This window comes from Nannospalax galili, unplaced genomic scaffold (genome assembly GCF_000622305.1).
Source record: "Nannospalax galili isolate Female #2095 unplaced genomic scaffold, S.galili_v1.0 scaffold237, whole genome shotgun sequence".
Taxonomy (NCBI): domain Eukaryota; kingdom Metazoa; phylum Chordata; class Mammalia; order Rodentia; family Spalacidae; genus Nannospalax; species Nannospalax galili.
Window position 1 is genome coordinate 1,915,283 of NW_008339924.1, and position 12,667 is coordinate 1,927,949.

At 46.8% G+C, this 12,667-nt stretch overlaps 1 protein-coding gene across 1 annotated transcript in view; it reads left to right on the forward strand.

The window, feature by feature from the left end:
* Positions 1-32: 32 nt before the first annotated feature.
* Shank3 (SH3 and multiple ankyrin repeat domains 3) overlaps positions 33-12,667 on the forward strand; it is a 59,427-nt gene continuing 46,792 nt past the window's right edge. The window contains exons 1-9 of the mRNA XM_008834799.3: positions 33-190; positions 467-670; positions 1,592-1,663; positions 3,531-3,639; positions 3,713-3,864; positions 3,959-4,126; positions 4,206-4,322; positions 4,740-4,817; positions 5,788-5,854. Coding sequence (XP_008833021.1) covers positions 128-190; positions 467-670; positions 1,592-1,663; positions 3,531-3,639; positions 3,713-3,864; positions 3,959-4,126; positions 4,206-4,322; positions 4,740-4,817; positions 5,788-5,854 — 1,030 coding nt within the window. The 5' untranslated portion in view covers positions 33-127. The remainder of the gene's footprint in view (positions 191-466; positions 671-1,591; positions 1,664-3,530; positions 3,640-3,712; positions 3,865-3,958; positions 4,127-4,205; positions 4,323-4,739; positions 4,818-5,787; positions 5,855-12,667) is intronic.

Here is a 12,667-nt window from a genome sequence, read left to right on the forward strand (position 1 = left end):
CCCCCTCCCGCGCAGCGCGGCCGGCGGGGTTCCGGCGGGGGGTCAGGGGGGGCCGGGGCGCCGCGCGGAGTCCCGGTGCGCTTCGCTCTCCGCTGCGAACAGTCCGGGCCCCGGCTCAGGCGCGGGGATGGATGGCCCCGGGACTGGCGCCGTGGTCGTGCGCGTCGGCATTCCGGACCTGCAACAGACGGTGAGCCCTCGCGGTGTCTCCGTGTCCCAGGGCAACCCGCTTGCGGGGGCCCCCAGTGGGGGGAGTCCTGCTGGGGGACCCCCGGGCCGCGGCCACTCACCCCTCCCCCGCCGCCTCCGCGGGACCCTCCCCATCGCCGGGGCGGGGCCCGGGAAGCCCAGCCCCGGGGCGGGGTCTCGGCCACCGGGCTCCTGCTCCCTAGCCAGCTCTTCAGCGGGGCCCGGGACGTGGCGCCCTGGACGGGCAGGTCCCGGCTCACGACTCGCTTCGCTGCAGAAGTGCCTGCGTCTGGACCCAACCGCGCCTGTGTGGGCCGCCAAGCAGCGCGTCCTCTGCGCCCTCAACCACAGCCTTCAGGACGCGCTCAACTATGGGCTGTTCCAGCCCCCCTCCCGGGGTCGTGCGGGCAAATTCCTGGATGAAGAGAGGCTTTTGCAAGATTATCCTCCTAACCTGGACACGCCCCTGCCCTACCTGGAGGTGCTGGGCAGACCCGGTTGGGGGTGGAATGGAGCATGCCTGGTGTGATTTTCGAGCTCTGTGTCAGGAGCAGTGAAGGACAGGCCGGGAGGAATTGGCAGTGGGAGAGGTGGGGGATTGTGTGTGGCCTGAGCAGTGTGCTGAGAACCGAGGAGGGTATGGTGATTGCAGCGTGAGCAGCATGAGTGGTAAGTGGTGTGTTGCAGCTTAAGCTTCGAAAGTAGTGTGAGCACTGTGTAGTGTGCTTGCAGCAAGCAGTATGTGCAGCACACAATGAGCACGTGCAGCACATGCATCCAGCATATGTAGTGTGAGCACTTTGAGCACTGGAGGGAGGAGTGTGCGAGTGAGTGCCTTGAGGGGCTTGTGATGTAAGCGGTTTATCTATGTGAACATTTGTCCCCTGCCTCCTACACCCAAGTTTTCTGAAGTTGGCCCAGGTATGGGAGGGGAGATTTAGGATTGCGTCAAAATCAGAAGGTCCTGTAATTGTGTGTGTGTGTGTGTGTGTGTCCCCGCACAAACGCCAAGCTCAAAGTTGATCTGACCCCTATGGTAGTACCAGAGATGGGTTCTCCTTGGAGAGGAAGTGTCTAGGAAGGTAAGCCTAGTTTCAGATCTTGGGAGAGCAGTGGGGTTTTCCAAGGAATTCTGGTGATGGGAATGAGACAGGTTGTGATTCAGCCAGGTATTGTCTTCCCAGTATCACACAAAGTTGCTGTGTGGTGGGTAGGCAGTAGCTATTGGCTCTGTTTATTGTGGACGTGTGTGCCTGAGACTTATGTGGCTGTTAGGCTGTGTTGCACTGAGGTGTGGGTAGGAGGATGGTGAGCAGTGTGTGCATGAATAGCATGGTGGTGGCTACCACTTGCTCACTGGCCTTCATGGTGCCTTCTTTCCATCTTCTCTTTATTTGAGCAGTTTCGTTACAAGCGGCGAGTTTATGCCCAGAACCTCATAGATGACAAGCAATTTGCAAAGCTACACACAAAGGTAAAGAGACAGTCATTGGAGGGGACTCCCATGACCACAGGTCTCCTCTGGCTTAGACTGACCACAGTCCAATTTGGCTCAGTCTGCTTTCTCCTAAATGGACTTCAGGACCTGATGGGGGACTGGGCACAGGCCCCCATGCTCATGACTGGTCTGGTGATGGGCTCCAGTTAGATCAGACTTTTGCTGGTGTAGGGGGTTAAGTGTCTTGTGAGAAGCTGGGTGAGAGGGAGGTAAATAAGCATCTGTTGTGTTGGCTATGGGGGCAGGAGGTCCAGTGCTTAGTGTTCCCTAGTACTAGGAACATGCAATTAGGCATTTCATTAATTTTGTTCTGGGAGGGATTCATTACCTCATTTCACAGGTAAGGAAACTGGGAACAAGAAGGGTTGAGTCGCTTGTGATTGCCCAGTGAAGCTGGCCCAGATCTGTCTGACTTTAGGCCCTGTGGCCTAGCACAACTGTACAGTGCCTTTTCTTCTGGGAGCTACTCCCATGTGGGCCTGACTCCATATACTTTTCTTTTTAAAAAAAAAAATTATTTCATTTATTTATTATTTAATGTGTATGAGTGTATTGTCTGTATGTATGTGAGTGCACCCTTGTTGTGCAACACCGCAGAGGTCAGAAGAGGGCTTCAGATTTCCCTGGAACTGGAGTTAAGGACGGTTTCTAGCTGCCATATGGGTGCTGGGAATCGAACCGGGGTCCTCTGCAAGAGCAGTCAGTGCTCTTAACTGCTGAGCCATCTCTCTAGCCCCCATATACTTTTCTTGGAGGGGGCACTGCACTGCTTCTCTGAGAGCAAGGTGGGTGTCACACCCCTTTTCCAAGCCTCCATAAGCTCCATGAGCCAATGCGAATTTGCTTGCTGGATCTTGGACATTTAATGGTTTCTGGAGCCTAGGGAAAGGGCCTTTGGTGACCCTTTCCTATCTGTGGTCCTAGATCCTCAAGCTTCTGTAGCAGACTTTTCTGGGCCCTGTGCTGGCTAGAAATCATGTCAGAAAGATCACTGTCTCCCTCAACTGGCCCTGTGTGACCCTGTAACTCTAGCTTCCTCCAGATCTTTTCTCAAGGGCCTAGAGGACATGAGTGACTTGCTTTTCAGTGAGCCCTACTTGTTTTTAGGATGAGTCTGAATTCCATATTACAGCCCTGTACTTTTACCTGCTACCTGTCACCTTGAAGCTGGCTAAAGCTTCTCATAGAGAAGCTGGTTTCATCATCTTGATCCATGACACTGGTTCATGAGGCATCCTCTCCTGTCTCTTGATACATGCTATTTCTAGCTGCCTAGGTTGGGGCATCTTGCTCTGGATGTATGGCATCAGTATGTGCCACCAGCCAAAGCTAGTGAGGCTTTGCTGGGTGAAGGAGTAAAAGACAAATTCATGTCATAGGGATCCCAAGGTTCTGCTGTGGGGTGTGTGGGGAGCTGATGAGTAAGATGTGTTAGAAGAGGAGGTCCAAAGTTGTCAGAGATTTGGCTCCTGCCAAGGGGACTCAGTGCTTTTCTAGGCTGGGTAGATTGCAACTCCAGTGCAGAAGGCAAAGCCGGGGGATTTCATGTTGAGGGAAGGGTCACTATGACGAGGTGACCTGGCTGTAGTGAGGGTGTCCAGGCTCAGGCTGGCAGATGTTGTGGGTTTGTAGGGAAGGGCTTTGAGCAGCACATGGGTCCACCCAAGTTGGAATTAGAGCTGAGGTAGGAGTGTGGGTTTGAGGATAAGCAAGCTGGGTGACAGGTCAGGCAGATTGGGGTTCATGTGCCTTACAGGTGGTCTGTAGCTTGCTGGAGGAAGGGGGTGATGGTAAGATAACCATGGGCATGGTACCTAGCTGATTGGGATGGCTGGTGTTCCAGGCAAACCTGAAGAAGTTCATGGACTATGTCCAGCTACACAGCACAGACAAGGTGGCCCGTCTGCTGGACAAGGGGCTGGACCCCAATTTTCACGACCCTGACTCAGGAGGTGAGGAGCAGCATAGGGAGGGGCTATTGTTTGAGTGGCTGGGACCCTAACCTTCATTTATCTCCAAACTCAGAGTGCCCTCTGAGCCTTGCAGCACAGTTGGACAATGCCACCGATCTGCTGAAGGTTCTGCGTAATGGTGGTGCTCACCTGGATTTCCGAACCCGAGATGGGCTAACAGCCGTCCACTGTGCAACTCGCCAGCGGAATGCGGGAGCATTGACGGTCAGTGAGGGCAGAACCCTGGCCTGGAGGGGCTCATGGGCTGATGAGGTACAATGCTGGGCCTGGCATGGATGCTAAGGTGCCTCACCTTCAGACCCTGCTGGACCTGGGGGCTTCACCTGACTACAAGGATAGCCGTGGCCTGACACCTCTGTACCATAGCGCCCTAGGGGGCGGGGATGCCCTCTGTTGTGAATTGCTTCTTCATGATCATGCACAGCTGGGGACCACTGATGAGAATGGTTGGCAAGAGATCCATCAGGTAAGGGTTGGGGTTACTGACTCTATACAGGTGGCCCCAGCCTCTGTCTGGGATGCTGCAGTACCTCTTTCTTCCTCAGGCCTGCCGCTTTGGGCATGTGCAGCACTTGGAACACTTGCTATTCTATGGGGCAAACATGGGTGCCCAGAATGCCTCGGGAAATACAGCACTTCACATTTGTGCCCTCTACAACCAGGTACACCTTGAGTCACTCTTGTCTGTGGGCTCACTCACATGTTCTATATGTGACAAAGTGTAACTGAATATATGTGTTCCTATACACAGGAATCTGTACATCCCAGTTTGTGTGCTACTCCATGTGTTTGTTTTATGTCCAGTCTTGTTACTGGGTGGCCTATTTATACACATCTGTTCTCTGAACACACACATGTATCAATGTGTCCACATGTGAGTTCTGAATAACCAGCTCTTAGCCAGGTGGTAGCTGCTCACATATGCCTACCTAGCCCAGGTGTGGGCTGAACAGATGTGAGTCTATGTGTATGTGATTCCTGTGCCCTGTACTCATGTGTGTACTTCCATGTGTATCTGCCATGGCCTCCTGGCCCTGCATCTCCAGCTGCCCAATGTGATTGCTGTTGCCTCCCAACAGGAGAGCTGTGCTCGTGTCCTGCTTTTCCGAGGAGCCAACAAGGATGTCCGAAATTACAACAGCCAGACAGCCTTCCAGGTACAGGGGTATGAGGCTGCCCCAAGGGGTTGCTTGTTTGTCCCATTGCAACTTTGAACCTTGATTTTTCCCTGGAGGGTAAGAAGGGTGTGCTTACTTCCAGATCTGCCCTAGAAGGTAGATATGTAAGTGGGCCAGTGAGGTGCTCAGTATTTGGGTGCTTGGTGTGGTGGTTTCTTTCATTTCCCTTCCAAAGAGAAAGGTTGGAGGACTCCCAGGACTCTAAGTGGAGGGGATAGATGAAGAGACAGGAAGACAGGTGTGGGCCTATCTCTAGAAGCAGGCAGAGAGTGCAGAGGGACAATACTGAGAAGGGTGTGATATCCACCCCTGACTTATATTTCTGAGCCCTTTGTCTCCTGGGTTGTTTGGCACTGAATGACCACGTAGTTAAGATCTCTATGGCCTGGAGTTTTGGAGGAGTTGGAGTTGTCATGGGAATTTATGGAAACATGGAAACAGGGGGTGGGAGGGGGCTGCCTGTTTTCAATATGAGAAAGTCAAGCTGCTGTGGTCATGTGGTCTGGGAGGGTGGGGCAGAAGTGGAGAGTTTGGGCATATCTGGAAGTAGATATACCAGAGCCTGTTAGAAGGCTAGGTTCAGGGACACAAGTTGGAAGAGTGAGAGTAATGGGCTGAGAAGCTGTGGGGCTATGACTCAGACACAAATCATGACTGCCATAGGAGCATATTAAAAGTTCTGGTAGTATACTCAGGTCTGTTCAGATTTTAGCTCCAAGCCTTGTGTACCAGAAGCAGCATTGGTCCTAGGTAGAAGGGGGGCAATGGGTTACCCTAGTTACAGGCACCCTATTTCTTATCTGGAACAAGTGATATTGCAGTAAATATTGATTGCTGTGACTTGAGAAGAGGGTGGCTTGGGGAGGAATTCCCTACCTACAATGGGGTAAGCCTGGGCTGCTGAGCCTCCCTCCTTGTCCTCCGTGTCTTGACTTCTCCTTTCTTTCAGGTTGCCATTATTGCAGGGAACTTTGAACTTGCCGAAGTCATCAAGACCCACAAAGATTCGGATGTTGGTGAGTTCTGCCCACCCATATGCCCCTTTTGAGTGGATTTGTGTGGTTATCAGAAGTAGTGATGGTGTAACAGGGCCCTCATATTCCAAGTCAAGTGTCTATTGGTGACCCTTACAGACATGGGGAATGTGCTGAGGAAGGGCCGTTGTGGACTAGACAGAAGTCTTGGTCAGGGCCTAGAGCAAATCTGGGCTCTGGGCTGGGATAGCACTAGTCCTAACAGTTGATAATAGATCAGGGTCTGGGCATCCTAGTATATAGGAAGGACCAGCTGGCAGCATGGAGTGGTGGATCTCATTCCAGCCTGGAACATGACCGTGTTTAGCTGGCCATGGTTTTTCATGTGATAAGATCTCATGAATATAACACGTGGAGAGCAGAAAACGCAATGATGAAGATAAAGATTGAATTAGATTGGACTAGAGTTGTGGTTTTCCTCTGGGCCCAAGGCTGTGAGCTCCTAGCAGTCAGTGCATGAAGGAAGCTTGGTACGTATGTGGGTCTTAGAAGACCAGGAGGTGCATGTGGATCTTCAGCCCCAAGACAGACAGGAAGAAGGGCCCAGCCTACGCTTGTGTGTGTGTGTGCGTGTGTGCGTGTGTCTGTCTAGTGCCAGGCTGGTTCATTGGGTCTACAGTGTACTGTAGGCCTCCCCTCCAGGAAAGGGTTGTTGCCTAGCCAGAACCGGGCTTTCTAGTCATATGAGGATCCTTGCATGTTCTGGGTGAACCAGAGTTATTTTTTTGCCTGTGACTCTGGTGGAACATGGTGCCCCAGGCTCCTCTTCCTGCTATGAATATTTACTTGCAGTGTCCCATTTCTTGTTTCAAGTTGCATTGACATTGGGCAGCAAAGGGCTGGTGCTGGCATTTGGGTTAGAATCTCCCTTGGTTTTAGTGTCAGTCTGGCCTGGGGTTGAACCTTGGATGAGGTTAAGATTAAATTTAGTTTGTGTTTAAGACTCTTCCCTCAACTGCTCTCTGCTAATAATGCTTAGTTATGAGCCCTTGAACCTCAAGCAAGGTGGGGCTACCAATGATGATTGGACTGGTGTGGCTCCTCCAGGAGCTCTGTAGCAATGCTGAGTGACTTCCTGGGCCATGGTACAAAGCTGGGTCCTGGTTCAGGCAGACAGAGCAGGGTGTAGTTTGGAGTTTGATATAGGGGTAAGAGACAGGTACGGCTTGGTTGGAGCTGACGGTATTGGTGATGGTGTTAGTTGGGACAACCCTGTTTGTGTGTTGTGGGGCCTTTGTTCTGCTTGATTGATCTTGGGAGAACTGCTGATATCTTGGTGCCTCACTTTTTCTTAAGTGTAATATGATGTCTTATGGTTATTGCATCCTCTTTCCACCTTGGCCTCGTGTAGCATTTGATTCTGAAAAGGGCTGAATTCTAGGAAGTGGCATGATTTTGCAGGATGTTAGAGGCTTGTATTTGATCTAGGCTGGGAGGTAGGAATACTCCACTGCCCTTCATCCTAGGTTTCCAGGGGTCACCAGCTGAGGCTTACTGTCCATTTTATCCAACTGTGCTTGTTCAGTTGGGGTTAGGCACATACATCATTGTTGAGTAGAGTGGGCATCTGTGTCACCTGGTCTTGCTGTGGCCATGTGCTCTGATAGCTACACGCTATCATACATTTTGATGTTACAGCCAGTTGTTCCTGGATCAAGGGTGAGGTAGTCATGAGATTTACTGCAAATCCCTTATCTCAGTTTACCTTCCCGTGAACCTCCTGTGGAGTGATTACTGAGCTTATTTATAGAGAAGGAAACCAAGTCTCGGGGTTAATGACAAGGCCTATCTTTAGACCTGGGGATTCAGGTTCTGGATTACCTCCTGCCCTCTGCACATACTCACTCCAAGGATATTTTTTGAGTGACAGTTGAGTCACCATGACCCACTCTGGGTATTTGGGTGGGGCCTACACGTAGGAGCAACTGAATGGAGCCCTGCCTATCTATCTTGCTTTTCCTTCCTCAGGATACAGTCCTGTAGGGGCATGTGTTATGCTTCAGGGGACAGGACACTTCTTGTCTCTTGGCGACCCACTTGTCTTTCTAGACCAACAGGTCTTAGGTGGGACCCTCTCCTATCTGTGGCCATCTCTGCTTCCTGCCTCTGTCACAGGGCTACATTCCCTCAGAGTACTCTTTTCGGTGCCTTTCCGTGCACATGAACACATTGTGTTCTCATGGACTTACTATTTCATAATGCTTTTGATGAGTGCCTTGGGGAAATGATTCTCACATGGCAATATCTCTTGGAGAGCTTGTTTAGTGTAGGGTTCTGACTCTGGGCCTGGGCTTCTGCACTGATCATCAGCTCAAGATGAAGACTGGCAGATGCTGTCATAGGTCAAAGCCTGCCCGCAGTCTATGATGTTTCTGTTTTTAAATTGAGGCGTGAAATATACCTTACTTAAAACTGACTGATTTAATCAACAACCCAGTGGCATTCCTTACATTTACAGTGTTGTAGATCTAGTTCTATTGAATCTCCAAACATTTTCATTGCCTTAAAAAAATATCTCCGATATACTAAGCAATTTTTCTGTGTTATCCTCTTCCTTCATTCTGTCATCCAAGAACTTACTTTATTTCTGTATTTACCAGTTCTTGCTGTTTCATATCAATGGAGCCATAATGTGACCCTTTGTGTTTGGCTTCTTTTATTTACTCAGCATGTTTTTGAGCTTCATCTGCCTTGCAAGATCACTTGATTCTTTCTCAAGCTGAAAAATATTCTGTTGTCTGTATTTTTGACATTCTGTTCATCCATTTGTCTGCTGATGGATTGCTTCTACTTTTTGAATATTGTTGTGAATGTTGGTATCATGAGCATGTGTGTACATATATTTATATGAATATAGTTTTCTTTTGGATACAAAGAGTGGAATTGTTTGGTGATATGACAGTTTTTATATTTTTGAGGAGTTGCCTAACTGTCCCATCATTTCACAGTTCTATCAGCTCTGTATGAACTTCTAGCTTCTTTAAATTCTTCCCAGTGTTTGTCATTTTATTTAAAATTTGCAGCTGTCCTGTTAGATATGATGTGGCATTTCACCGTGGTTTCACATTTTCCTAATGCCTAATGAAGTTGATGATTTCTTCGTGAGTTTGTTGTTCATTTGTGTGTCTTTGGAGAAATGTGAAGTTCTTTGGCCAGTTTTTGTTTCTCTGTTTTTGTTTTTGAGACAGTGTCTCCCTGTAGTCTCAGCTGCCTAGAACTCACTATATAGACCAGGCTGTCCTTGAGTTTACAGAGATTTGCATGGCTCGTCCTGAGTGCTGGGATTAAAGGGGTGTGCCACCATGCTCAGCTTGCCCACTTTTAAGTTGTCTTTTTTCATTGCTGAATTATAAGAATTCTTTATATACTGTGAATATATAAAGATTATAGGGAAAATCAGTATGGAATAGTCATCTCAAAAGAATCTAGGCACTATGTTTAACACTTTGGAATGACTGGGAATATAGTTTAGTGGTAGAGTACTTGTCCAGTATGAAGAGGCCTTAGATTTGATCCTTAGCACTATGAAATAATGAACAAATGAATAACTGAGTAAATAAATAAGCAAACTTATTTTCTTGGTGGAAGAGAAACTGCAAAGGTGAGTCAGAGATCCTTAGGGCTTCCACTTTCATCACAGGTGTTTTTATTTTTATTTTAAATATATGGTCAGCAAGATGGTGTAATGGGTTAAGGTGCATGTTGCTAAGCCTGACAACTTGATTTTGATCTCTGAAACCCACATGATAGGAGAGAACTAACTCCTACAAGACCTCTATACGCATACCATGGCATGTGCACGTGTGTGCATACACACATATACACATACATGTAAATAGATGTAAAAAAATCATATAAGATATGATTCCCCTGGAACTGGAGTTACAGACAATTATTAGCTGCCATGTGGGTGCTGGGATTCAAACCCGGGTCTTCTGCAAGAACATTCAGTGTTCTTAACCGCTGAGCCATCCAGCCCTAAGATATATACTTTTTGAGACAGGGTCTCACTCTGTAGCCCAGGATGATGTTGAACCTAGAATGTAGCCCAGGCGGACCTCAAACTCTAGGCAATTCTCCTGCCTTAACCTCTGAGTATGAGGCACCATGCTGGTCTTGAATTTTGGGTTCAAGTGATCCTCCTGGCTCAGGCTCTTGGGTAACAGAACTATAAGCACTTGCCACCATACTGCCTGCTTTTTCTTTTATTGCTCATGCTTTTGATGTCATAGCTAAGAATCCATTGCTAAAATGTAAAGCCATAAGATTTACCATTGCTATATGACATGGGTACACTTACATATATTCAGGCATAATACTCATACACCTAAAATACAAATACATTTAAAAAATTTTAAAAAAAGGGGGTCTAGAGAGATAGCTCAGCCGTTAAGAGCACTGGCTGTTCTTGCGGAAGACCTGGGTTTGAATCCCAGCACCCATATGGTGGCTAACAATCATCTGTAACTCCAGTTCCAGGGGATCTGATGCCCTCTTCTGTCCTCTGTGGGCACTGCAAGACACTGGTGCACTTACATACATGCAGGCATAATACTCAAACACATAAATAAATAATAAGAAAGATTTTCATTGATATAAGAAAAACTTACATATACTTAAATTTTACAGTGTTTGTGTATTCTGCAGCTCATGAATGGGGGTTGTACTCTGCTGAGGGGACAAGAGGGGACAGTTTTATTAAGTATTTGTAGAGATAAGACAAGAAAAATAACTTTTGTTAGAAGTTAGTTGGTACTTTCTGATTGGTATAGTTTCTGGTTTCAGTTGACAGTTTACAGTGGACTTTGCTTTATTCAGTAGGGATTTAAAGGACTAGAGTCATCCCCATTAATGGCATCCCAATTAGATTTTTATGTCTTTATGTACTTACTTATTATTTAAGTTTTTACAAAAACTGTTCCCCACTTTGGTCAGCCTCTCATTTATGAGATTGACTAGAGCTTCTGTATAATAAGAACCACCATCAAACATTGTGGCTGGTTGTTTTTTTTTTTTTTGGTGGGGGGTGTCTTTTTGAGACAGGGTCTCCCAGTAGCCCCAGAAGGCCTGGAACTAAAGATGTAGACCAGGCTGGCCTCCATCTCAAAGAGGTCCACCTGCCTCTGCCTCCTGAGTGCTGGGATTAAAGGTTTGTGCCACCATGCCTAGCCTCTGGGTGGTCGCCTTTCACTTAAGGTGGAACAAATCGTATTGTTAAGTTATCGAAGATTTTTTTTCTTAATCTAATTTTTGTTGCTGTAATCACTGTGAGGCTATTTGGCATACTGTGAATGGCTGTGAACACATATTTGAGATCCTCAAGAGAATGTAGCACACTAGAGATGCTGCAGTGACTGTCAAGCAGATACCAGGAGATTGGAGTATGTTCCTTGGTTAAGGTCTCCACAAACCAAAATAATATTTCTATGAAACAAAAGCCTAGCAAAGGGCAGTGATTAGAGCAAACTATAAATTGGTCAGAGTTCAGAGAGAAGTTAGCCAAGGTTTCTAGAATTTAGCTTAGAGCACATTTTCTTATTTGCATCTTGAGTGTCCTTAGTTTTGGCACTAGGGAGATAGTTGATCTCTACTGGTACCTTATACTGAGGTATAGAGTTGTCTCCTGAAATTGCATCAAGGTGTCCATTTCCAGTTTGGGGTTTTTTTTTTTTTTGGTCTTTTTGAGACAGGGTCTTGCTGTGTAGACCAGGCTGGCCTTGAACTCAAAGAGATCTGCCTGCCTCTGCCTCCTAAGTGCTGGGACTAAAGGCATAGGCCACCACATCCTGCCAGTTTGGGGTTTTGGAAAGGAAACAGTGGTTCTTGTTCTTAGTGATTCCAAGTTGGAAAAGTGGAAAAATTCAATTGGAGGAATATAGAAGGCTCAGTATCCAGTCCAATATATAGGTAGATTATGAAATTCCAAAACAGTGAACAGGTCTACAGTCTAATAACAGTATACTGCAGTTTTCTCTGAAGCATAATTTTCTTCTTTGTAGCCATGTCAGTTTCTATAAGTAACTGATTTGATTGCAAAATAATTTAGTCTCATGAAACCTAGCCTATTTATACAAATTCAACAAGAGGGAATCTAGTTTAGTTGGTTGGGTGTTAGCCTAGCATGCACCAAGCCCTGGGTTATATCCCCAATACTGCATAACTCTGTTGTGATAGTGCACAACTGTAATCCCAGCATTTTGGAGGTGGAAGGAAAGGATCAGAAGTTCAAGTCATTTTCAGCAACGTAGTGAGTTTGAGGCCAGAAGAAAAACAAAACCACAAATAACTAATTTAGCAAGAAAAGCAGTTTATCATATAGGATCCTCTGAACCTTGTTTTGCTGAAATTTTTTATAAGGTGCCCCATTTTGGACTTTTAAAAATCTTTCAAGGAGAGTAAGGTCAAGGCAAACTTCAGACTTCCTTTAGTAATTAGGCTTCTTTAGGTCCCCCCAAATATCTTGAGCTTTCTGGACTTGATAGGGAGTGGCATTTTACTCACCATAATTGTTGGGAAGTTTTGTAGACTAACATCTACATTCTCAAATCAGATTCCAATCAAAGCCTTGGTAATGGAGTCAATCTTTCCAGTTGTACTGTGTTATAAGCAGAACATTTTCTTATTTAAAATGTATAAGTAATTATGTAGCCATGAATAAAAATATCCATAATTAGCTTTTCCAATTCTGAAGAATCAGGGAGAAAAAATTAAATATTTCAGTTTTACCTCTCAAAAATTAACCCAATAGGCCAGATAGCTTGAAAGACAAGAATGTTTCTTTAAATCTAGAACATT